Below are 27668 nucleotides of genomic sequence, written 5' to 3' on the forward strand. Positions count from 1 at the left end.
ATTATTGAATGGTTTAGATTTCTTAGTTTTTGTTTATATTATAAAATGCCTGAGAAACAATACCCTTGCGCAGTGCCACACCCGGCCGGGCGCTTTGCACACGTAGGAGGCCGTGACTGACGTCACGCCGTTCGGGGCACTGCACTACGTTGCGCGCGCGGGCGCGTTCGGGGCGCGGCACTTATCAGGTGTTGAGGACACATAACGGCCTGTGCTCTCAGAGGGAGCCCTGACGGCGGCGTCAATGTGAACGTACTTAAGTTAATTGAAAGAAAAATTACATACAAATTACATATCAACAATAGCCCAGGTTAAAAAATGAAATTTGAGACTGTTCTATTTATTTACTCAAGAAATAATCAATTTTTGGTGTTTATGCAGTTTTTCTTAAAAATCTGGAAAAACACCTCCCGAAAAAAATTCCTGGGTACGCCTATGCTAAATACACATTTTCACCAATTTTGAAGCTCAACACCACCACCTGCCCAATGCAATCTTATTAGTGTTTTTCTGATCGTGGAATCTACGAATATGGCGGCCGGACAGTTCCATCTGATTCTCACCCTCCCCCTCTTGGTCTCGTATCACTCGTCGATCGCACGACCTTGTCCTACCCCAGTGGTATATGGCTGTCCGGTACTAGTCTATGGTGTTTTTGGATTAACTGAACCGTCTGAAAGCAATGTTTTGTAAATATACATGCATAAAAATGCCTACAAATTATTTGTGTTAAAATATTATAATAGCTTGACAATGTACTGTAAACAGAAGATTGTAATCATGGCGTGGAGGAATATAAGCGTAAGTGGTGTTTTTTCCTTAAAAATGTGAATAAATTATTAATCTAGTGATCAAAAATATATATCTAGCAACCTTAAAACAATATTGTAACTCACATTTGCATAGCATTATAAAGAGAAAGAATCGTTCATATAGTCGCGTCGGTTTTGATTATGTCGGACTATACTATCTCATTAGTTTCCTGTTGAATTAAGCCACGATTAAAAAGGGTGGTAAATATGTAGGGTAACGGTATATGCGAAAAAAAATGCTAAAAATCCGAAAATACTTTCATTCTATGCTCTTTCACTTCCTCTTTTCAAATCAACCGGCGGAGATAAGAAATTCCAAATACTTTAGGAGATATGGAATTTTTTAATTTTGAACATGTAGAGTAGCGGTATTTGCGAAAAATAAAATTCTAAAAATCTGAAATTACTTTTATTATATGCTCTTTCACTTCCTCTTTTCATTAAAACCGGCGGAGATAAGAAATTCCAAATACTTTAGGAGATATCGAATTTTTAAATTTTCATCACAATACCTGTGAATTCAGGCGGCCACCATTGTTTCTTGTTTACGAGACGAGTATGATTTTTTTTTTTCCCCGCGACGTAGGTGAACGACTACATTGTTGCTTGTTTAGGAGTATCTATTAAAATCTGAAAATATTATTATTATAGTTATGTTATGTTAGGTTAGCTACATTAAAACACTTTAAAACACTATGAACGGTTAGTTAGGTTAGTATAGCTACATTAAAATAAACAGAGAAATATAAATATTAATAAATAAACCCGAGGTTGGCCGAAGGTAAATTGTTCGGGTGTAATCGGGAATGGCGAACTTTATGTGCATCTTGATTTACCGTTCGTGAATGCCTAATTAATTAAAATGGTCGATTAGGTCAGGTCAGTTACATTATAAATACTTTCAAACTAAGCAGACATTAAAAATAATATAAATTAATTTTAATGGTTGTTTAGTTTTAAAGTATTTATAATGTAGCTGACCTGACATATCAAACCGGGACAAAGGATGAACGGTAGGAACTCACGTAATTTTTTTTTACTTATTACTTGCGCAACAAATAAAACATTAAAATTTGTAACGTTAAAAACTCACCTACGCTACGTTAGAGGCGGCTACAATTCCTTTGCCGTTAGTAGAAAATGATGTAGTCGTTCTACCTACGTCGCGAAAATAAAAAAATCATAAACGTAAACAAGCAACAATGGTCGGTATTGTGATGGAAAATAAAAATTCGATATCTCCTAAAGTATTTGGAATTTCTTATCTCCGCCGGGTTTATTGAAAAGAGGAAGTGAAAGAGCATAGAATAAAAGTATTTTCGGATTTTTAGCATTTTTTTTCCGCATATACCGCGACTCTACATATTTACCAAAAGGGTTTTCGTTTTATTTCTTGACATGTTTTCGAAGAATCACTCTTATCGGAGAGCATTTTGTTACTTCATTTAGTTAACAATTTTGACAAGTTTTATTGTTTTAACTAATTTAGTGATGGCTCTTTAACATTTCATGTTTTGTTACAAAATTAGTTAGCACTATATGAGTTAAATGGTATCTAATAGCACTAAAAAGGTACACAAGTGTTAATTATGATTTTTGATGTGACATTTTACAGCTATCAATTATCAGTTAGTAAATATCCTATGTAAAAAAATGTGGATCAAACCATAAAATATAGGAGAGTAATTCTGGGATATCGGGCTTATTAGAATGGAAAGAAAAAAAAAATTGGAAAACCATAACTTTACGATTTTTTCATTCCGTTCTAAAAAGCTGCTATATCCAAGCATTACCTATAGGAGCACTATTGAGATACACAGTTTAAAGTATCCTATCATGTAACCAAATTTATCTCTTGATTCTAAAGGTTTGAGTTTGTATATTTTTATCCTGTGGTACATGGTGCTTATGCTTTAATTAAGTACGTCAAAAGTTCCTTAACATTACAGAAAAATGTTTTACAATAATTAATTATCTTAAGTTGAATAAAAAATGTTCTTTTTTATTCAACTTATGATCATAATTCTTTGTTATATCACAAGTTTTGGTTATGTGCAGGTTATTCGCCATATCAAATTAAAAAAGCAAGCTTCATGTTCCACATGATCAAAATGTACAGGATCACGTAATCATGATCAAGGGACAATGAGACAAGAGCCTTAAGGTGGTAGGATTTCCGAACCACTTGGGTGCTGACTCAGTGTAAGTTATGGTTGGGTGTTATTGAGTCGACCTGTGAGTCTTGCTATCTGAGTGATACGTTGAGGGTAATGTTCTTAGAGGGGCTTTTACGTAAAGAGAAAATTAAATTTTGAATATACTAGTTTTGAACACTAGAAGTGTAACAGTATCTACCCTGAAAACAGCATTTCTGAATTGCTACTGGTTTCTGAGAAATCAAAGTTTATAGCTTACATTACAATGCTTAGCCTACCTTTGACGCAGCCGTGGTCATTTATTTCCTTTCATCCTGGGTCTGTTTGTTTTGGAGAAATATAGTTAACGGAGGTATTGATAATCAATGGAGTAATATGGTGACTATATTGTAATTATATGGGAAATAAGTAATGTTTATATTTTCTAATTGTTGTTTTGATAAATAACTAATTACATTATGGAATCTTTGTTTCCTGACATTTGCATTTAAATTAGTATTTTTATTCACATAGTAACAAAATTAGAATGGGAGCGAAAAATTTAAAATCGTTGAATGTTTGACTATATTAGGTTATCTACATTAAAAATACTTCAAAACATTGTGGACAGTTGGTTGGGGTAAATATAGCTACATTAAAAATGCAGTAAAATATTTTTAATGGTTGCTTAGGAATTACCAATTTAAGATGTTAGCTATTCTGACCTAAACAACCGTTCACATTGTTTTGAAGTATATTTTATGTTGTAATTAACCATTTTCATAAAAAATTAACTCAATTTCTCCAAATCATATACACACACACTGACCCACACAGGAAAGCAAAAAATAAAATGGCGGCAGCCCCCTTCAATGCACAGGTATTTTAATGAAACCTTCTTTTTTTTAAAGGTGATTTCTCGGGAACCTGTAGGAATATAGAAACTCTGTTTTCGGAGTTTATATAAGGACATCTGTAGTGTTCCAAAAAGGTATTTTTGAAATTTTTGTATTTATGTTCTGTAAAAGCCCCTCTGTCAGAGCATTACCTCGGTAAGAAATTTGGCCCGAGCATTGAAACGAGCCAGTGCGTGTTGCAGAGGCAGTGCGAGCCCCTGCTGAAGGCCGGCGGCCCCCGGAATGCCCGGTGCTGCCACCTGGGCGTCCTGCGGAGACCTTGCCGCCCGGGCGTGGGCGCTCTGCGGCTCGCCAGCTCCTCCGCGGCGTTGCCACCCGTCCCGGAGCCCCCGCCCGTCCCCGATGTGCCGGAGGCGGTGGCGGAGCTGGCTGTGGCCGCGGGGGAGCCGAGCTTCGCCAGCATGGGCCTGGGCGGGTGGGGTCCTGTCGGCATCGTGCAGAACTGTCTGGAGTACCTGCACGTCGACTGTGGCGTGCCCTGGTGGGCCTCCATCGTCATAGGCGAGTCAGCAGCAACACTTCAACACTTGTGAAGGAATATCACTCCATTTCGTTGATTGGCAAACATTTTGCTTAATACTGTTAGGCACTCACAATGTTGATTTATGCTAACTTTAGGTAGGGTAAGATGGAGTAAATCTGAAGCAAAAATTAAAATTTTTTTCCTTCGTATTTTTGACATTAATGATTAATTTAAATTATGCCGTCATGGTGCTTATACATTTGTGAAAAGTGTGTTTTGTATAAAGTTATTAGTTGTTAGAGCAGTTTATCCCAGTTTTTTTAATTTTAAATATGGTTTAAAATAGGCTGTGGGGTTATATCTCCGAACTGGGATGAATCATGTTTTTTTTTTTAAAAAAATATAGTTGATTTTTTAAATTTAAAGGTAGTGTCAGTTTTATATAATAGTAGGCTCTCCTTTGTTTAGTTCTTTATAGTAGGAAAAACATTAACAGTAGTTTTTTTTTAAATTGAATAAAAAAACAGGTTTGGAAAAGTCCAAAAAAACCAAATCTGTTTTTTTAAAACAAAGTTTTTTAGGTTTAGACCAGGATTTTTTTATTACATTCATTACTTTGTTGGTTCTCACCATAGTCAAATGAAAGCCATACAACATCCCGCTTTCTGCAACTCATGTTGGGCCAGAAAAGTTGTAACATTAAAGAACTGAAGTCCAGCAAATCTGCACATCTGACTGACACAACCACAGAAAGGATATTTTCCCACAGGAGGAGGATTCTCCTTAGAATGGGTGTTCCCTGCAGAAAGGGGATTTACAGTACATTTGGGGTTTTTCCCACAGAAAAGGAATTAACTATTTAATATTTTTAATTTTAGAGGAGTATTTAGCTGGGTATGATTTACAACTTATTCTGATAATTTAAATGATAAGATCTTGAATAGTATATAATTTTTGGTTCTTGTAAATTACAAGTAAACATTAATGTCCAAACTTTTGTTTTTTTATTAGAGTGAAATTAGACATTTCATTAAAAAAAAAAAAAATTGGTTGTCTGTAAAGTCGGTTTACGGACGATAGTTTAACGTGACAACGCCATAACAAAACATTGATGAAATTATTGATCCAGAAGAAAAGGAAATATCATATTTGGCCTGAGACTGAGCCATAATAGGTTTTTGCAACCAAACCATTTAGGCATTAAAAATATTATAGTCTTTGAGGAAGAATTTTTTTTTTAAATTTTTCTATATTTTGTATGATAAAATCTACCTCTGCATACTTTTATGAATAAAATTGAATCATTTTTATTGAATTATCACTATTTTGTATGGATACAAAGGAGTGAAATGAAATGTACAATTTAATTAATAAATTTACTTTTATTTGCATTCATTAATTCAAATATATTTATTACTTTTGAAATGTTGTGTGTGCCGTATTTATTTTTACAAGTACAAAAAAAAATTTGCAGCTGCCGAGATTCGAACCGATAACCTTTTGGATTGGCAGTCATCCATGCTAACCACACGGCCACGAGATCATACTGAGAATAATTGTTTCAGATGTTATAAATTAATAATATTCCACGCACTATATTGATTTGAATTTCTTTTAACTAGCATATTCTCTGTTGGACTCGAAATATTTACACGCTCGTGGGCTCATAACTATAATACGGTGTGTGATTTAGTTGATCAAATAATAACTCATGACAAATAATTACCAATCTCAAACTAAAGCGTGAAAAGTATCATACCAGCAATAAATATTTAGTTACACAGCTAAAACAACACCCATACAACACTGTTTAAATATACTGATTTACACTAGTAATTAAAATAATACGTACTTGTAAGAACGCCATTTCCTTGCGAATATACTCCCGTGGCGCGGCGCACAACAATAACCTCGAACCCCGGCCGAGTTCTCTGTACCGTCCGCAACATACCAGAGAGATGCCACGCATGCGTAAACACATCCGTTAGTGGGACAATTTTTCGTGCGTGCAGCCAGCGTTCATCGATTTATTAGACGTTGTCATGTCAAAATTAAGATAAACTACTTAAAAAAACATTTGATTTTTTAATAAAAACCACTTGATTTAAACGGTGTTTTAGACCACTGTTGTTGGGCAGCAGGAGTGAAGGGAGGCCGGGCGGATGCCGACAGGGACCGTGGTGGTGAGGATGGCTCTCTTCCCGCTGGTCATCAAGGCCCAGAGGAATGCGGCGAAGATGAACAACTACATGCCCCAGCTCCAGGTCCTGCAGATGAAGATGACGGAGGCCAGGGAGACCGGCAACCAGCTCGAAGGTCGGGCGGGAAGTTAACTCGTGCACTGTCGCACTCCAGTACATGGGCAAAATAATCATTGACGGGGGGAACCAGGGTTCCCACACTTACCTTAGCAGATTTCCCTGAGTTTTCTTTGGTTTTTTCCTACCTTGTCTCTTCTGATTGAAAATATTTCACCATACTCTAGATTTTAACAATTCATGATGGGAAGTAAGTAGGGGTGTGCGGGATCCCGACGCTTCGGGAAAAAAGTCGGGAAAATAGGCTTCCCGAAATGCCGGGCGGGAATTTTATTACTCCCGAATTTTTCGGGAAATTGTTTAAAAATTTACAAATGTTTACTAATCATGTGAAAATGTTTTCTATCAATTCAAACTGTTTTTACAACAATATTTTTTATGGATTCGTACATTTTTGAAGGGTTTCCGTACTATTTAAATGCAAAACATCTTTTAAACGTATGCCGATCGTAGCGACAGCTGTGGTGTGCAGTGAGTTATGATAATCGTTTACACATATCTAATTGGAATATAAAAAACGTACATGGAGTACCTTAAATATTGTATGCGTTCATAAATATATTTCTTCAAGGGTACAAATTTGCAAGATACGTGAATAGTCAGTTATATAACGTTATTGCCGTCACCATCGAATACTTAACCTAAAACCACGTGTGTCGTTAGACACAAACAATACACATGCGCAATCCAACCTTTTCGCCAAAGATATAAGAAATACTAGACTTGCGTTACGTAACGAAGCGTAACCGTTCTCATTACTTGATAGCAGTGGCGATGTAGAGAACTGTATTGCCACTTTGAAAAATATGAAATCACATAGTTTTACACCACTGCTCACGAGTATCTAAACATCTATGATTTTGCTTTGGGAGAAAAAAATAGTTGTTTACTGTTTAGTTTGGCGGGCTTTGTCGGCTGACGTTACGTTATTAAGGCTTGTGCAAAGTATCTGTTCCTATTTTCGATGCCGTTGTATATTAAAACAAACTAGCAGCCTACAAATAATGGATGTCGCAATTGATCAGCTTGTTACTTGTAAACCTAAAAGTGTTTGGAAGTATTTTGAACATCTGACAGACAGTAAATCCCTGGCAGTGTCTCTCGTGTGAAAATTTTTTTGAGATGCGAGCATGGTAGCGTCTGGCTATAAAAAAGAATTTGAGGATGCTAAAAAATATAAAGTCGCCGCTGAAAAAAGGGCAAGTGAAGCATATAAAATAAATAGCAGCAAAATAAAACAACTAACTTTGCAAGAAACGTTAAAATGGCCATCTTCTCATATTATAATTAAAAATTTGCTTTTTTTTTTAATTTTCCCAATCCCGTCCCGTTTCCCGCGGGAATAATTTATTTTTCCCGAAAATTTCCCGCAGTAAAAAACCTATTCCCGCACACCCCTAGAAGTAAGTCATTGTCATCTTGGAATATTACAATATATTTGTAAACAAACTCTTGTGTTCCTATCAATGCCTCTAGCAGAATGCACATGCCGGTTACCCAAATAGATCAAAGTTGGAGTGGATAAAGGTATTAAACTAAATACGGCTGAAATCACTGTAATATTCAAGTGTGTTGCGTACAGAATTATTTGTAAATGATGTGTGTGTGTTCCATTAGAATTCCACACTGTGAATTTAAACACTGTGGAATTCATTGTTTTCAATTATTTGTGTCTTGATATCAATTGTGCAGTTAAGGAAAATTAAGCTTTATATATTGAACATTAGTCCGTCGCATCTTCACATTATTGTGATTCCCTGTGATATCAAGTTCATGTAATGTAAATTTTACGATATACGTAGCGTACATGTTTACCATCTCATAAGTATTTATTTTTTATTTTTTTGGTTGGTTTTACATTTGGGACTATTTTATGTGTGAGAGAATTATGTATTAAGAATTAAGAGGTTGTATCTAATTCCAAAATGTATTCATTTATTTGTAAACGTGATGCCTAACATTTAAATAATGAAAATGTTAGTTTAAAATGTAGACTTTTTGATCCTGAACATTAATAGAAAACCACTGGTGTCAAATTATTAACTGCGCCAGTCTCTAGTTATATATTTTTCAGGGTTTTGTGGATTTTAAAATTTTGGATAAGGAGTTTTGGAAAGACTATTTTATTTTTTAATTTAACGTAAAATATTATGTTACTCTATGCACAATTTATCAAATAAAGTTAATCAAGTTTTTTGTTGCATATTATATAAACCTACTTAACAGCGTTTCGATTTACAGTACCTATCGTTTCATACATTTTTTTAGGTATAGAAAGTTTAGGAGTGTAATACGAGGGACATTCCGAAAGTAAGTTTCGTAATTTTTTCATGTGGAAACACTATTGCCAAAAAAAAATACACCATGGCATCATGAACTATATATCTTGCACTATTTTTTGACCTAGTGTTCGCCGACGTTGAGACATTTGTCATAGCATGCACTCAGTTTGAAGAAACCACTCTGGTGATACTCTGTGCCCTGCAATGCAAGGAATTGTCGCACAGCCTGTTCCACCTCGGCATTGTTTGGAAGTGACTTCCCAAGAGTGCGGCTTTCAGTGCAGGGATAGCAGCACTGCTGCTGGTACACGTCTCTCTGCAATTGAGATTTGTACTCGAATAACCTCGGGCACGCCGGACTGCCACTACTCTCTCTTCTTGGGTGCTCTGCGCTTCATTCCTCCTCCGCTGACGCTACTTCCGTCATTGGACCAGCAACGGGTGTGGATTCTTATGGCAATTGTTTGTTTCACCTGGTGTGCCATCTGCTCTATCAAAACGTCTTTCGGAACGTCCCTCGTAACAAGAAAAATAAAAAGATTCATCTCTTTTGTTTTTTAGAGTCAATATATTCATAAGACTTATCTTTTAATTGATTTTAGAATGCATGTACCTGTACACTGTGTAATTGTTTTACCATATTTACTCGCATATAGGTCGCAGCAATTTTACCAGATTTGATGGGGGGAAAATGAAGTGCGACCTATATGTGAAGAAAAAATTTTTTTAAATTTTTTTTAAAATTTTTTTTGCAATACAGTAGAATCCCGCCGATGCGACCCCCCTCTGATGCGTCCATTCCGTTTATACGACCGTTTTTTGAGAAACTGTGAAAAATTTGAGCAGCGAAAGTCGAAAATTTGAGTAAAATCGGCTGAAAAACAAGTCTGTTACACTTTGTTGGGCGCTGTGTGTTCACGTTTATCTTGGCGAGAGCTGTACTGTAAGCAGGCAGGCATACAAAAGACAGCTAAAAATAGATACCACCCCTCTAGACTGTCCAGGCAGCAGTGTCTAGCCGTGTTTTTTATTTTTTTTTTACGCTGTGAAGGGTCGTGGAAAAGATAATTGCTTGAGTTGTCAAAATAAACATAGCTGACGACAAGGGCGGTTGCGCATCCTGTCGGTCTGTCGCTGTGATTATCTACTCCAAAAACATGTCACAGCATTTCAGGATAGCGTTGTTCTTATATCTTTCGTTTATAGCTGAATGTTTTCTACCTGATCCACACAAGTTCCCTCGTCACGTTTTGAACGAAAATACAACCAGCCGGCTAGCATAGCCGAACTCGCGTGACGTGAATTCACTTATTTTACTCTGTGCATTTTTTCAGTACAAAGCACTGTTTTCGAGTTATAGTCTACAATTATGACATTTTAAGAAGTCAGGAATCTAACTTGAATTCAATTTTCTATATTCGGTTATTACGAGTAATTGTTGTTACAACAATTTATTACGCCATTATCAGCTCTTGTAGTAGCGGAGTTTTACAGTACCCGTTAACTCTTTCGTGCACGGCGTGCCGGCCGTTCACGTCATTAAATTACCGGTGCGACCTATATGGGGGGAATCTTAAATACCAAATTCAAGACCTCAAATTATGGGTGCGACCTATATTCGAGTAAATACGGTAATAAAAGGACTCTAATTAAGTAGATTTTCATAATAAGTGCTTGGGTGGTTTATGACTTTGAATTATTCAGAATGTATTGAATTATTCAGAATGTATATAACACCTAGCACACCTTTCACACTATAACTATGTGCAGTGTTATTAGTAGTATGTTTAACTATATCATTTTCTTTTCTGTTTGGATTTGAAAAAATTTAGCTGCTCGATATACTCAAGAATTGGCACACTTCATGAAGCAAAAAGGACTGAATCCTTTTAAGAACATGCTGGTACCCTTGGCTCAGGTAACTGATCACTGTTATCTGTTGCGTGCTTGTTGACTTCAAGAATGAATGGAAATATGTGATAAATTTTAAATCAGAGTTCCTGTGGTCTAAAAAATCAGGAAAAATTTTAATCAGTCAAGAAGTCAGGAAACGTCTGAAAAATGAAGCGCAATCACGGCATGTGGTTTGAATTGCTGTCAGGTTAGACTATTTTATGGCTTTAAGCCTTCCACCGCTCTAAGTAGATTAACTGGTTTAGCATTTTCACTGTCACAAATAATAGCATCTTAAATTGGTGTTAAACCATTTGGGTAATATTTTAATTGAATTAAAATTTGTGTTCATCTAAGCCATCCAATAGAACTATTTAGTAATATGTTGGGAATTTTTTTTTACAAAGAAATTGTGATAAATGAAAGTTTTGGCAGCTGGTTTTCAGTAATTTTATCCACAAGTGTAATACTGTGTTTACAAGAATTTGTTGTGTCTGTGTCGATAAACATTTTATTACTCCCGAATTTTTCGGGAAATTGTTTAAAAATTTACAAATGTTTACTAATCATGTGAAAATGTTTTCAATCAATTCAAACTGTTTTACAACAATATTTTTTTATGGATTCGTACATTTTTGAAGGGTTTCCGTACTATTTAAACGCAATACATCTTTTAAACGTATGCCGATCGTAGCGACAGATGTGGTGTGCAGTGAATTATGATAATCGTTTACACATATCTAATTGGAATATAAAAAACGTACATGGAGTACCTTAAATATTGTATGCGTTCATAAATATATTTCTTCAAGGGTACAAATTTGCAAGATACGTGAATAGTCAGTTATATACTACTGGCTCGCTGTAGGAAAGGTTTTGATGGAGATTAAAATCTGACGAAAACTAGCTTCTACTGCGCATTTTAGGTTCCCCCCCTCCCTTCTTTGCAACAGAGAGGGGAGTGACGGAAATTCTCTGTCGCAAAGAAGTGAGGGGGGAACCTTAACTGCGCAGTAGAAGCTAGTTTTCGTCAGTTTTTAATCTCCATCAAAACCTTTCCTACAGTGAGCTAGTAGTAACATTATTGCCGTCACCATCGAATACTTAACCTAAAACCACTGTGTATCCTTAGACACAAACAAAACACATGCGCAATCCAACCTTTTCGCCAAAGATATAAGAAATACTAGACTTGCGTTTCATAACGAAGCGTAACCGTTCTCATTACTTGTTAGCAGTGGCGATGTAGAGAACTGTATTGGCACTTTGAAAAATATGAAATCACGTAGTTTTACACCACTGCTCACGAGTATCTAAACATCTATGATTTTTCTTTGGGAGAAAAAAATAGTTGTTTACTGTTTAGTTTGGCGGGTTTTGTCGGCTGACGTTAAGTTATTAGGGCTTGTGCAAAGTATCTGTTCCTATTTTCGATGCCGTTGTATATTAATACAAACTAGCAGCCTACAAATAATGAAGGTCGCAACCGATCAGCCTGTTACTTGTAAACCTAAAGGTGTTTGGAAGTATTTTGAACGTCTGACAGACAGTAAATCCCTGGCAAAGTGTGTCTCGCGTGGAAAATTTTTGAGATGCGAGCATGGTAGCACGTCTGGATTACTAAGACTTCTCAATAAACATCCCTCTATAAAAAAAGAATTTGAGGATGCTAAAAAATATGAAGTCGCCGCTGAAAAAAGGGCAAGTGAAGCAGACAAAAGAAATAGCAGCAAAAAACAACTTTGCAAGAAACTTTTAAATGGCTATCTTTTCTTATTAGAATTAAAAAATTGCCTTTTTTTTTTATTTTTCCCGATCCCGCCCCGTTTCCCGCGGGAATAATTTATTTTTCCCGAAAATTTCCCGCAGTACAAAAACCTATTCCCGCACACCCCTAAAAATAACCCTTTTAAATCTAATTGCTCACAATTTATTTTATTTTCATGATAAATTTAAATTAGCAGAAGAAGCATGGAACAGAATTTGTTTTCTACTAATTTACAATTTTAAATTATACAGTTGGTAATGTCTTGGAATTGCATGCTTTATAAACGATTGTGATTTTCTTGCATTGGTTGGATGTTGCGTCGTCGTATTCCATGCATAGATCGTGAATTTGGCCCGTTTGATTCCAGGCACCGGTGTTCATCTCGTTCTTCGTGGGCCTGCGTGGAATGACCAACGTGCCGGTGGACAGCATGAGGACGGGAGGTCTCTTCTGGTTCACCGACCTGACGGTGCCGGACCAGTACTTCATCCTGCCGATCATCACAAGCGTCACCATGTACCTCACCATCGAGCTGGGCACAGATGGAACCAAGCTGTCCACGTCCAACTTGCAGACCATGCGCTACGTCTTGCGAGCTCTCCCAGTCTGCATTCTGCCCTTCACCATCAACTTCCCCGGGGTGAGAACTCCCACTTTCAGAAGTTTCTCTAGTGTTACTTTCCTCTGTGAACCAAAAAAGTTAACTGTTCTAGTGAAGTTGAAGCAAGTGTGAACAGTTGCTTTTGCTTCAAGGTCAGTACATTTTTTTAAATTTAAATATTTGAAAGAAAAAAAAAAGCACTAGAAAAATGCACTATCACACACAAACTTGTAGGAAGTTGAAAATGGAATGGGAAGTCAGTGTTATAGATACTTTTCAACATGAATATGTTTTACACCTGTGTAATTCCTAAAGAATAAAACAAAACACTCCTTATACTTCTGTTAGTAAATTACTTGTAAATATTAAAAGGCTACATAAAAGTAAAAATCAGTGGAGATATATTAATTAAGAACCAACATACAGCAAAACCCCTTATTTGCACTTTTCATGGGGACAAAGTAAAAAAGTGTAAAAAGCGGGAAAGTGTAAATAAAGGGAAAAGCATAAAAAGGAGTACAGTTTACCTTATTTAGAATTTTTTTCCTTTTGTTTAATAGCACATACTACAATGCAGGTACAAACACACTAACAACAAATTTTACTTTAGTATTTAATCAATTATTAATTTACCACATTTGACAAAAATAAAAAAAGAATGAAAGCCAAAATGTTTTTCTGATTACTTCCTAAAAAATAAATTTGAAATTTTCTTCTGCTTGCTTTTTTGGCTGTTCAAGGAGATTATTTGCCTCTCCAAATTATAAATACAGTTGCAACCGGCAGGGTTTATAACAAATACGGGCTACATACACATTGCTCACAGTAAAAAATTTTTTAAGAAAAGGCCGCAAATTGATGAATATTTACCGTCAATAGCGCGCCAAACGCGGAGAAAGGTCATTGTACTCGGTCAGCTGCTGTAACGACGCGGCGGCGCATGCGCACTCTATGCTCCGCCCAGACTCATGACGCCATCAGCCGCCAACCAATAGATGCGAGCTTAGCGGAAAAAAATATAAGCTCCACCTCCCGTGTACCAATTTTATCCAGTTCTAATACCAGTTTATTGGTATACGCACCAGTTTTCTCGCTGCCGTGACATGTTCAAGTTTACGTTTATCATGATGTCTTGATACCAATAATTAATTATTTACGATCCCCAGAAATAAATGGTTAGTTTAAAAAATATGGCGTCAACTGTACAATACTTCCCAAATTATAAAAGACGTATAAAACAGTTACCAAGACACCGCTCATTTTATCTTGTGAAGTTTATGTCTCGTACCAGTATTTCGGCTAAGTTGTGACATAAATACAGTATCAGAACTTACAAGCAGCCATGTTTGTACATTCATGAGTTTACGTTTTTCCCTCGTGCATTTTAGATTGTCTCCTGCTATAATTACTCGTACTTTTACACGCCTAGGCTTAAATTATTACATGTTTAGAAATAAAAGCAACTTTTCATGTTATAAAATATGTATATTTTGCTATTTAAAATGTTCATTGCCTACTAGCTCCACGGTATTTTCTGGTTGTTTATGGTTGTTCGTGACGTAAATAGCGGGATTGATTCGATTTTTGAGACGTAATTCGCGGGAAAGTATTGTATTGGACTATATGGGAACCAAACGGGACCTGAAGAATATAGTGCAAATAACGGGAAAACGTAAATAACGGTAACGTAAATAAGGGGTTTCGCTGTAGGTTGGTTATTTATGCACACATTCAACCATATATATATTTAAACCCAATGTGAAAAACTTAACATAAGAGTAGCATGACATTTTTAAAACTAAAAATTGACATAAAATGTGTGACCCATATGCGGGTAAATACAGTATATGCAAATTGTGTTTTCAACTAATTTTCTGTATATGAATCACACGCAGTTTCTGCACCTGTAGATAAAATTTGCTGCTGGAACAGCTACGTCGACTACTGTATAATTCCCTTTGCAGACAAAAATTTTACACTATATAATGAAATGACTCTAATAAAAGTGAAAAAGACTTGAAAAATACTACACCTCCTCTTTGGACCTGATTTTCGACAAGGAATTTTATTAAGATACTGCCCATCTTTTAAAATTCACCAAACAGTTAATATTATAAAGTTTCCCATTGGCTTTGTGATTTTTGGTTTGTCATATACCATAGATGGTTACACATCTCCATTTTATGCAACTTCCTATACATCACGAAATTAATTTTACCAAATGCCATACAGAAAGAGCTAAGATGTTACACATAAAAAAAAAGCATTGAATGTTTCAAAACACGGACAGTTTGTGACATTTAAAACTTGGAAACATACTATTATTTGTAGAGGTGAACGGCAATGGCATTTTTACTTCGGAAAGTGATTTAGTTGGTAAAGATATTGGATTTTCGGGATGGGGGCAACAGCATTGAAATAATGTCACTTAACTTGGTATAAAAATATTTACCATTAATATGTGTGTCAAAAACATGTAAGGACATATCATACGTACCTAATACATAATGGAAATTAAACAAAAATCTTGTTCCCTACTCATTTCCAAAAATTACTTTTGATTGATCATACATGATGATCAACTGTAAAAACTAAAATCTCTCTGTTGTTTCTGAAAGAAACAGAAATTCATGGCTTAAATATTTTAAACTAAAATGGCATCTTTCAGTTTCTTTGTTAAGAACTGAGTTTTGTGTTGTTTTGAAAATGATGCGTTTGGCAACATTTTTCATTGCTGTTCTCGTGAAGTTAATTTTCAAACAGCCTAACGATGTGGTAAAGATTTTTTGTTCATCAAAAGTAAAAATATATCATTAAAAATATATTTGATCAAATTGAGTAATTTATTTAGTCGGATTTTTATTAACAGCATTTTTGATCAAGGATTGAAAACATTTCATAGATATGTGTGTTTTTGTGATAGCTTTGTGCTTTGTCTGGTCAATACATTGCAAAGTTTTGATGAAAACTTAAGCATATAATGTTTTTATAATATAAAAATTAGTTTGCCAGAAATTTTTTCTATTAAAAAATTGGTTTTCTCGAAGTATTGTTCCTAGGAGAAAAATTATTTTCCCAAAGCTCGAGAATGGTCTCTTTCCTTGCTTACATCCTGAGTTTCGGGATCCTCTCCTATTATTTGTATTTATCATTAGTACCAGTAGTGGGAAAAAATTAATTAACATCAACCATGGATTACAACACAATATGTGATGAATTGAAATTGATGGCCTTGTTAAAAATTTAAGACACAAAATAAAGGTTTTACTATAGAGAGGGAAAGAATCGACTAGCTTTGATTCCAATTGGATTCATATCCTTCAATCCCATTATAATTGATATAATTGGCAGATTCAAGAATTAGAATTGACTCAACACTACAAGTAATCTCTCTTGATAAACAACCTATGGCAGCTGCCGTTCCCTCTCTTCTGCAATAAAATTGACTAAATTTTCATTACACTCAGGTTCTAATTTCCTGTTGTCTTTCCTCATTCCTGTTTTTCTTTATTGAGTTTCATACTGGGATGTTAACTAACCATAGGATAAGGGTGATTGACATTTTGTTACTGTCCCTTGTTACCTTCCTGTTAACATGAGATTAAGCTAAGTAGTAAAAAAAAACTTTAAAATTTGTTTAATTAACTTGAAGAAATATATTTTGGCTATGTACCTAATAGATTTCTTTGTTTTCAGGCAATTCTGTGTTACTGGACATCAACAAACTTTATTTCTTTAGTTCAAGTTTTATTCTTGAAGATTCCTGCAGTAAGAGAGTATTTCAAGATTGATCCTTTAATTCGCCACAACCCAGATACACTGCCTGTTAAACCCAAAGGTTTTGTCGAAGGCATAAAGGACAGTAAGTAATGTTAACTTTGCCAAAATATAAATTTAAAAAAATTATAATGTGGTGCCATGGTGGTAGTGTGGTGAGATCACTCGACATCAAAGGGGGATCAAGTTTGGGTTCCCGGCTGGTTTACGACCTGGATTCATGAAAGTGAATTGGGTGTATTCATAAGCTTGTGGGTTTTCTCTGGTAGTCCCCTTCCACTAATGCATTCTGTCGCTGCTCTGTATCCACAACATCCCGCCTCAAGCATTCTTCAGGCCGGCTGAACGACATGTCTTCTAACCGTCTGGGAGGGCAGCTAGCTACTGCAAGTGCCAGCCCCATTTCATTTTCACATAGTTTTAACCTGAATAACCCAGGTACAATTTTTCATAACTTTAAAATGCCGCATGGCAATACCGCATAGCTTAAGTTCCAAAGTTGATTTACTTGCTGTTGCTTTACGGACAACGGACATTACTGCACATGATTTGTGAAAGTGTTCCCCCCCCCCCCCTCCTTAATATTACTTCCTATTTATATTCCAAACTTGTAGAAACAACCTTAACATGAATCAATGCATGCTATTAGTTTCAGCATAAAAATCATACATACATGTTGGGTTGTCACCAAGTCAGTCAACTTCATGTTTCCTCAGCTATCTATATATTGCGCACATGAGCGAGCATCACTTTACTGTGTTAAAGTTTTATCATAGTCCATGGCTTCTAAATAAACAAATTCTAAACCAAATGTGAAAATACATGTGTGAAAATTTACTGGTTAATGATGTTTTAGCATTTTGTCACCACTGTTATAACATTTAAACAATTTTCCATCATCAGTAATGATAGTACCAGATAATATTAGCAACCCTCTTTGCAATAAAGTCTCATTTGGACCAATATATTTGTATTAAATTGTTTCATTTCCTTGAATTATTGGTGATTACACACATGTTGCCTTTTCTATGCTTGTGCTTGCTCTGTTTTCTTTACGCACTAAAGTTTTACATGTCCTGAACGTATAAATTACACAAAGGTAGTGCTGCTCTACTAATATGCATTCCCTGAACCCACAATTTCTGCTGACAGCTCACAAAACTTCTGGCATAGACTATATAATCACTTGAGCAAAAATTTTATTTCTTTAAGAAATCCTAAAATATCAATTGACACAAAAAGAATGATTATCTTTCAGATTAGTGAAGTGACTGGGTGTTTATTTTATTTTTAGCTTAAGTCTAGATTATAAAATGTCATATATGCCATCTACATACCTATGATAATTTTTTTTTTTTCCAGCATGGACTAACTCTAAAATCGTGAAAGAGTTGGAAGATAGGCGTAGAGTGGACGAGTTACAGTTTCAGCGTGCAGGAAGAGGTGCTGTCCAGAAAACATACTCGTTTGACCCAACAAAACCAAGTCCGACTTTACCCAAAGGACAACTAGTTGTCAGTGCCAAGAAGAAAGAGTGATTATTTTGCTGGAAGAATAGTATGCGACTTTGGAACGACACTGATAAACTTTTCAGCGTCACAACCTGAGAACTTTCTCAAACGTGCTTTCATTCAGTGAGTTGAAACATTGTAGCACTAAAAGAAATTACACATTTATTTATAAAATGGTACAGCGTCAGTTTTCTACATTATTTACAGCACGTTTGGCAGAATGATCAGTATTTTAGGTCCTCCTGGAAGACGGTGCCAGCCACGCACTGGTTGATCACGTCGATGAGATTGGCATTCTCGAGCGCAGCAGCCACTCGCTCCTTGTCTGCTAGTTGCTTGTTGACCGCGTGCTCCGACGCGTGGCTCCCGGGCGTGATCTCGACCTTCACCTTGAACCTTGCCGGCAGGCAGCGGAGCAGCTGCACCCTGATGGCCAGCCCGATGAGGGCAGCCATGCTGCAGTGCGGTATCGTCGGGGTGAACTGCACCCGCACTGAATTCCTGGCATTATCCACCTGTAGAACAACGACAATCACAGCTTACAGTGTAGCTGCACTTGCGTCACTGGTCGAGTGTGGTCTGCAGAAAGGATTCAGGTTACGTTCCCAATATTTTGCAAACATTGGCTGAGAGTTTTCTCTAGCTACTTTTGCCTTCCCCATCAATTCATATATCCCTCATCCCCCAAAGTCCTAAAAATCTATCATGTTCATTAATAAAAAAAAATTGAAAGAAGGCAAACAGGGGACAATGTTGTTCCACACCCCAACCCCCAAAAAGAATTCTGCATACACTCCTGACCACATCCCAACCCCCAAAAAGAATTCTGCAAACACTCCTGACCACACCCCCAAATAGAATTCTGCACACACTCCTGACCTTAACCAATGAAAACTTGTGCACTAGTTAATTTTATTTGAAATTTATTTTCTGGGTCATTTAATGCCACAGTGCTGGATGTCACCCCTTTTACGTATGCTCATGGGCATCAAGGTGCTCAAAACATTTTCCAGGTATATGCCCCACCCTCCTGCTTAGTGGGGAAAAATAACTCATTGCCACCCAATTAAACAGACTATTCTCCGTTCACTCTTAGCTGAGTTCTGAAATAAACAAACACCGCCGTATCACTGCGCCGCGTCAGCAAGTGATAGGCTGAATTTATCTGGCGCGACAAGCACTAGTTGCAACACACACACTTCAGTACAGTCGGTGCTAATAAAATAACGGAGACGTAATATAACAGGAATCGCCGTAGCACTTTGTTCAGCGTAGGTGGTTCATTTGCGAAGAAAAAACTGTGCACTTTACGCCTAATAACCGTCTTCACAAAATCATCACAAGTTTTTATAACAGGATACTCAAGTTTCCTTTTCTTCCCGGAAGATGTTAATGTCCCGGTGTCCTGTAATTCTGTCCTTGCACGAAGCACACTGCTCTTCGAAACACGCCTAAATTCCGCAGTTAAACTCGCGATATCGTTCACACGACAATCCGGATATTTGTCTGAAAATGTTTTAGAAACATTCAACACAATAGTTTTCTGTGCACTTTTCAAAGGCTTTCCCGTTCTGTGTTTTACAAAACTCGGTCCAACGTCAGCCATAACAAACCGTGCGCGTGCGAATCCGAAATGCAACTGTTGCGCCGGGCATCAACTGTACACTGTACAGTACATTTTGTCTATGCCACCGTACACACGGCGTCTGCTAACATAATTGTAAGTACATACTTGCTGACACATTAAACTGTATTGGAAATTAATGATGAATCGCTATAATGCTATACATCAACAATTGTTATAAAAAAGACAGTGTAAAAATACTTACAAATGGTACGTAACCAAGGGACTATTTCTTGCGCACGAATAATGTGCGCGGCAGCTGGCAGCCAATGAAAATGTTTGTTTACAATAGGCTTTGTTTATTCCAAAACTCATGTAAGAGTGAACGGAGAATAGACAGAAAATGCTTGACAGTCTTGCATAACCAGAATAGTCTGCAATTTGCTTTGTTCATGTGATGCATGTACATTATGAAGCATTAGAACTCTTATTGTCTTTATATTCATTATGATCTTTGGGTGATTTATTATGGAATGAGATATTTTAATATTGTAAGAAAAGAATGCATTTAATTCCAAACCATTTTACTAAAGAAATGAAGTAAAATAAATTGTCAGGTGTATAAGACATTTGGTTCATAACAAAAACATAAGAACAATATTTTCTAAAGTGGTTATGTATAAACCTTGATATAAAAATTGATTTTTAAATCAAGTATCTGATTTTATTTCTTGTTTTATTATGTTCAAAGATATATTTAACCTTTATGAAATCACACCTATTTCATTTTATGAACAGTCATTAAAAAAAAGAAGAAACATGCACCTTTTTTATTCTAATATTATGCCATCATCTACACTTACTCTCATTTATTTTGGTTATAGCTAAAATAAATAATTTCACCTTATTACAATTGCCTACATTCTTTTAAGATTTTTGAAACCACATTTTATTTAAATTGTAGAATACAGATTTTATTTTAAGGGGCCCGCCTACCTGGTCACACAGACGGTGCGCAGAGCTTCCGGAAAAACAACGCGATTTCAAAACTACTCGAGATATCCGAGCGGGGTCTGCTTACGAAAAGCATTTAAGAGTTCGCTGAGGCCCGAAAAGTACTTTTAATGTTGGATCATGTTTTTAAACTGTATTTCTAGAAGAGTTAAAATGGCTCAAACGAATGTTTTCAGAGTAATTTTTAGGTGTGAAACAACCAGTACAGACTATTAAAAGCACTTAAGGGACTTGCATTACACCTTTATCTTCATTTCTCTGCCATATAATGTTGCGGTCACCGCTAAAATTTCACAGTTATCCTGTGACGACGATAAGACTACGCGTCAATTCAGAGCCTTGCGCTTAGAGGCGATACCGCGCTAGAAATACCATCGAGCGTCGCACTTATCATCCCGCCTCACTAACACACATACACCCCTGACAAGGCGGGCCCCTTAACGTATTAGTTTATTCTTAACTATGCACAATATTACTTAAACAAAATTCCCAATTTTTCACACTTCCCTTTTTTGTCACAATAGTAAATTCAGAACTACAGATTTAGTAAATATGGCAATATCTGTCATCAAATAAAACCAAACTCTTACCATTATTTTTACCACACATGTTAAATCCAAAACAACTGAAATTTATGTTGAATATAAATTTATTCTGCCAATACTAATTTTGAGGAAACATGACTTTTTAAAAATAAATATATAAATATCTTTAAATAAATATTAACTCTTGTTACAACTTATAATTTGTAATTTCAAAGAATATTGAATAAGAGATTGTGGTTTAAGGTATGTTTATTAATCTTTTCAATTATCTTAAGTTTGATTTGATCAAAATATATTGTTTAGTTAGGTACCGTCAGTTGGGGTAAACATATGTATCATCACATCTAATAAATATTTTTAAGAGTTGTAACATGGTTTAACATGTTTTTTGTCTCGGGCCAAAGTTGCCCTCAAAGGGCCAATGTTACCCCAACTGACGGTAAATGTAAACTATACTTACAATCCTTCACCCTTTAAGGAACAGAATTTCAGCAGGTAGCAGAAATGAGTAGATTTTGCATGTTTATAAATAAAACTGCACAACTTACATTGCACTTGATCTAGCTTCAGAGATGTGACATTTATAATAAAACTAAATTGACTGCCTTCTACTGGTCAAATCTAGAAAAACTGTAAATGTTAAAAATCATTCTATGGAATCATTATGATGTGTTATTCTTTCTAAATCTCTTGCCTCCAGCTTTATTTTCTTGACTGTATGATTTATTACTATTAAATATAATGTACCCCAGTTTCACTTCCTTTGGAGTTAAAAATTTAAAAAAATGGTAAAAACACCCTAAGAAATCAATTATTCAAGTGACTGATTTTCAGTTTCTTTCATCAAATTTTTTGCTATAGAGATATTACTTCTTAAAATAAATAGAAATGTACTTTTCAACCTTTAGAAAATTAATATCAATAAAAAAAATAATACAATACCTAAATCATACCTGCCAACTTTTACGGATTGTCCGTAAGTTTTACGGATTTTAATACTATTTTACGGTTTTACGGACGTCTTTAATATCTTACGGATTTATTTTTGCGTGGTGGTTTAATGCCGTTCACTGTACCGGCCATGTATACCTGCCAACTTTTACTGTACCGGCCATGTTACCGACGCACCGACGGAAGGCGGAATGAAAACAAAACAAGAAATAGTTAGTTATTTGTATATGGTTTGGACTGGATGGTCTACGGTCGTTTTCCACTTACCGCAACGAAAAAGTGCTTCCTTAAACGGAGGAACGGACCACAATTGTGACGTCAGCCCTACCTCCTTGGTCTGTTCCTTGTTCCTTATATTATGTCCAAAATGGCTGACTATTGTTCGTAGTTACAATGTAGTGCTGCGCAACCGTTTTTTTTTCTTCGTGTATATTTACGTGGTGGAAACCATGAGTAAGCTAGCCAACAAGAAATATATTCAGACGTACCGTGCTGCGTATAACAACGAATTCCAGTGTATTCTGAAATGGCAAAAAGGAGAAACTTTTGTGTTTTGCACAGTGTGCCGGTGTGATTTTAGTATTGCTCATGGAGGTAGGTCCGACATAACTACACACGTTAAGTGTCTTAAAAACGTGCTTTCTGAGGAAGAAAATAAGAATATTGATAGCTTTCCACCAGTACAGCACACACGGGATTGGAGGTGACGAAAGAAGAATGTCTCTTTGTTTCGTTTTTGAATGAACATAATATTGCATTAAACGCAGCAGACCACGCTGGTGCAATATTTAGAAAGATGTTCCCGGACTCTGAAAGAGCAAAGAAATTTTCTTGCGGCCGCACTATCCTTCCTCTGAAGGACAATGAAACAATAGATTCAGCCATGGATGAAGTCCAGCAACAAATTGTGGCACTTCAAGTTGATGATATTTCATCTCTTCTAGAAAAAGAAGGCACTGTTGATGTCAAGTGGGCTGAATTATCAAGAGTTCGTGGAGTAGATGGCTTCCTGAAGTATAACAGACTGTCAAGATAATGCTATCAATTCTGTCAATCCCCCACAGTTATTCAGAATGTGAGCGCATTTTCAGTATGGTAAAAAAAAAAAAAAACAGAACCCAATTTAGGTCCTCCATGATCTGAAACTTTGCAGTCTATTTCTGTGTTGAAATCAAGGAATTGTGTTTGTTATGAACAAAGTTTTACCTCAGATTTATTAGGTAAAGCAAAGAAGGCAACTGCTACACATTCAAAGTCTTAAAATTGCATCAAGGATGATAATCAGGATATGACTGAAATATGTAACAAACATGTGATATAGCAAGGTATGTCTTTAAGTAATCTTGTTTAGTGAATACTATTGCTTTTGTTTTGTACTTGATCATTTTGCTTTTCATATGCATGCTGTGTAAATTGGCACATTCTGGATAGGTTTAGTTTCCCAGTACATTTACAATATTGACTGTATGAGGTTTTCATTCTAGGCCATCGATATGCCCTTCATGTCATTAGTAAATTAGCAGAAACCAAATGGAATATATGTAAAAAAATTCCGCATTTGATTTACGATACATTTTCCCAATTTAAAAGTTTTCTTGATGACGAAGCTAAAAAGTTGGCAGGTATGCTAAATCTATTAACTCTAGTTCTAATTGAATTTCAAGTGTTTATTTTTAGTTTAAAACCATAATTACTCTATTTATATCACTAAGGGTTTGAATTTTGCAAAATGTTTTAATTGTTGTTGGTAGTAGTTGTTGTAAATTTATTATTGGTACTTAATATATTTTCTCATGAATGTTTAGATTCAGAGATATAATTATTTATATTGAAACCATATTTATCCCATTTTCACCCCTAAGGTTTTAGTTTGCAAACATGGTAATATGCTGTTGGTAGTTTTTTTTTTTTTTCAATATTCATAATTGGTATTTAATAATTTTAATTATGCTTGATTAGATTTGTAGATATAATAATTATTTATAAACTATATATATTTGAGACCTTACTAATTAAATAAAATTATATCAATATCTGGCAAGTAGTTTTCTAGTGATCCTGAAAAAAAACAACATTTTATTGCAACATACACTTTTGCAAATTAATGTAAAAATTATCGAGAAGGATACTACTTTAACAAACAACTTAGTTATGTATCTTACAACTCAAGAAAATTCACCGTACAAAGAGATTCCAATGGGAAGGGGCTCCACACTATTGCCAAATAACGTTTACAGGTTCACTCTGTACTAATTGGGGAGAAAGCCATTCTTTCAACATAGGTGGCATTGCAAGTGAGAAAACAACAAAGCAGTACTCCTGCATGAGCTTATCTAAAACTTGAGTTACTCTTTAATTGCGACCTTTAACCAACTCTACAACTGGGATATTTAATTTATACTGTGAATGTTGGTTGTCCAAACACATACTTCAATGGTTGGCAAACAAATTAATTTAATTAATTTGCATTCCTATGAGAAAAGAAGTATTTGATTAACAAACTGTTTTCCTGGAATGAATTAGGGCATTACTTCGAGGGGCAGGTGTACTTGAATACCTCCCTAGTAGCATTTCTTTATTGTGTAAAACTCTTGCTGTATTTGTACCAATATCGAAATAATTACACCTACTTAACTTATTAAGAGATTTGAACCCACGTTTGTGTTATTTTCAAAACACTTTTTTTAGTTGATCTTACAATCTATGCTGTTAGTTTTTCTCTGAATATGTTTAAGCCGAAAGGAGAAATCTTGATCACACTTCAAAATTGCTCTCAGCTTGTATGAAAATTATTCTGAAAACGGTTGGTAGAGCTTATAATTTGAAAAATAAAATTTTCAGGAAGGAAATTTTTGAAATCCGGTCAATGATAACAAACCTCAATTAGATGCTCTTCGACCACCTTCAACTGTTCCAAAGTTAGAGGGTGTTCCGGGTCATTTATTCCTCGAATTATATCTGGAGGAAAAAAAAAGCAAACAGTTAAACAGTTTTAACTATTGTGAAGGTAGAAATTTCATAGAAACTTCACACAAGTCTTACACTTTGCCATTATAATATTTATATTTGTTTTGTCTTTGCATTGTTCTTAGCTAGTGTAATATATTGCCCTGCTGTATGTAAGTATTTTATCTATGCATGCCAAATTAGGTTTGTTTTTTCTTAACCAATGGAGGGTTGGTTTACTAAACATGCATTTATTAAAATTTTTAATATAATTCAAAATGAGTGATTCCAAGCTAACAACAAACCTAATTACTATTGTATGTATTTATGTAATTGATACATGTGAGTAAACAAATTATATGTGTAATATGGAAATTAGTGTAAATGATTCAAAACTGTAATGAGGGTGATGATTGGCCAGATAGTTATTCAGGGCAGTACGAAGCCGATTGAGTTTTGTCTGTGTTTGACATTTAAGGCAGAGAACAGCGAGAAATGTTAAAATGGAAGAAGGCAGAGTTCAGTTCGAGACACGATAGAGCGAAGACGTAGTAGTCAGTCCTAAATTCCTGAAACTATACTCGTCAAATACGATGATACCAAGATATGATACATCATGCTACTGAAACATTGTAATGATAGTTTCTATAAGTTATAAACACCATTAGAACGAGTCATTTTAGCCTCAAGGAACATTCATTCCAAGGTGTTATTGGCAAATGTACGACTCAATCTGAATTAAAGACTGAAATTAGTTATAAAGAAGAAGTTTTCCATAAAAATGTTATTTCTGAATAACATTGATATCTACAAGTTAAGAAGATAAGATTTTAATGCACTGCTGTGCAATTGGTGCCGAATAAACATAGCTAAGAATGAAGTCTGGCTTTACTATGAATTTTAATTTTGCTATTGACTGTCCACAATACATATTATTACATATTGGATGACAGAGCTGAAACCCCAACACCACAGATTGAAATCTAAACCAAAGTACTGTTATAAAATAGATTTAATAACCGAATACGTGTACAAATTTATACTTACGTTTGTGATACGTTAGAGTCATGTTAAACTGATGAAGTACCTAAATGTATAAATGATTCATCGAATTTGGTTGATTCATTTGAATAGATTGTGAAAGCAACTGGCGCCCTGTTTAAAACTAAATTGAAGAGAATTAATGCTGTTAAATTTTAGGTCTTTAACATCTTTGAACATCTTATGTGTGATTCGCACTGTAGTGAATTGTTATTCAGATTGAAAGTAATTTACTGTTCCATGATTAATGGTAAATTTAGTGTAACCACAAACTACCATATCTGGTGTAATAAGAGAAAACTCCAAATTATCAACACTTAAAATTTAAAACATGGCCAACTTCAAACATACCTATCCTGTTATCAAGCAATACAGAGTTTCACATTAAAAATTCTGCCCTGTTAAATGGCATCACATGAACATAGTTAAAATTTTATTTTTATTTGCAAATGCCTGTTGACTTAACTACATTTGAAATTGCAACTAGTATCAAGTAAACGGTAGGGCGGCAAAAACAATCAGGCCAATCCAGCGTGGAAAAGTCTCGGCTACACTATAAAGAACAACATGGCAACAACTGTCACTGCACAGGATATCTAATGTAATATATTAATGGTAATTTCTCAGAAACCTATATGAAAATGGAATAGTTGATTTCAGGGTAAATAAAGGAACGTCTTTAGTGTTCAAACACACAAATTTGTAATTTTATAATTATCTTTTAAGGAAAAGCCCTTATATCACTAGTTTTGTTATGTGCAGGATATTTTGACGTACTAAATTAAAACAGCAAGCATAATGTACCACGGGATCATTACATCAGGATCATTAAATTAATTTGGATACGTGATACGGAACTTATTATCAAATATATAATCTATAAATTAGTAGCTATCTTACCAAAAATTTCGCGCGAATCAAAGTCGTCGACAATTTTATCATCCTCCTCTTCACATGTGACAATTCTTGCATCACATTTGGTGTACAACTTCGGATTAATATTCTCAAGTCTATCAGTTTCAACCATTACGTATATTCACAAATTCACTATCAAATAAATTAACCTAAAGGCTAACGCAACTATTATCTCTCAGCAACATTCATAAATAAGCAAACGTTTACACCATAGG

General features: G+C 35.3%; 2 protein-coding genes across 2 annotated transcripts; one reads left to right on the forward strand and one right to left on the reverse strand.

Annotated features, from left to right (window-relative positions):
• Nucleotides 1–598: 598 nt before the first annotated feature.
• On the forward strand, nt 599–18653 carry LOC134536803 (mitochondrial inner membrane protein OXA1L). The gene is made up of 7 exons (XM_063376742.1): nt 599–801; nt 4047–4365; nt 6500–6643; nt 10760–10845; nt 12956–13228; nt 16886–17051; nt 18329–18653. The coding sequence occupies exons 1-7, from the start codon at nt 700–702 to the stop codon at nt 18502–18504; spliced, it is 1266 nt and encodes a 421-aa protein (XP_063232812.1). The 5' UTR covers nt 599–699; the 3' UTR covers nt 18505–18653.
• Nucleotides 18614–27668, reverse strand: LOC134536804 (MIP18 family protein galla-2). Its single transcript, XM_063376743.1, has 3 exons — nt 27439–27668; nt 25430–25509; nt 18614–18992 (listed from the first exon to the last, which is right to left on the reverse strand). Exons 1-3 carry the CDS (start codon nt 27563–27565, stop codon nt 18702–18704), a joined length of 498 nt encoding a protein of 165 aa, XP_063232813.1. The 5' UTR covers nt 27566–27668; the 3' UTR covers nt 18614–18701.

Source organism: Bacillus rossius, chromosome 11 (assembly GCF_032445375.1).
Source record: "Bacillus rossius redtenbacheri isolate Brsri chromosome 11, Brsri_v3, whole genome shotgun sequence".
Taxonomy (NCBI): Eukaryota; Metazoa; Arthropoda; class Insecta; order Phasmatodea; family Bacillidae; genus Bacillus; species Bacillus rossius.

Excerpts from the sequence above, each read along its gene's own strand:
- LOC134536803 (XM_063376742.1), top strand. The coding sequence starts at position 700 with ATGCATAAAAATGCCTACAAATTATTTGTGTTAAAATATTATAATAGC. Across the intron at positions 802-4,046 it reads TGGCGTGGAGGAATATAAGC|AGGCAGTGCGAGCCCCTGCT; the intron begins GTAAGTGGTGTT and ends TGCGTGTTGCAG. Across the intron at positions 6,644-10,759 it reads GACCGGCAACCAGCTCGAAG|CTGCTCGATATACTCAAGAA; the intron begins GTCGGGCGGGAA and ends GAAAAAATTTAG.
- LOC134536804 (XM_063376743.1), bottom strand. The coding sequence starts at position 27,565 with ATGGTTGAAACTGATAGACTTGAGAATATTAATCCGAAGTTGTACACC. Across the intron at positions 25,510-27,438 it reads TGATTCGCGCGAAATTTTTG|ATATAATTCGAGGAATAAAT; the intron begins GTAAGATAGCTA and ends TTTTTCCTCCAG. Across the intron at positions 18,993-25,429 it reads TCGAAGAGCATCTAATTGAG|GTGGATAATGCCAGGAATTC; the intron begins GTTTGTTATCAT and ends GTTGTTCTACAG.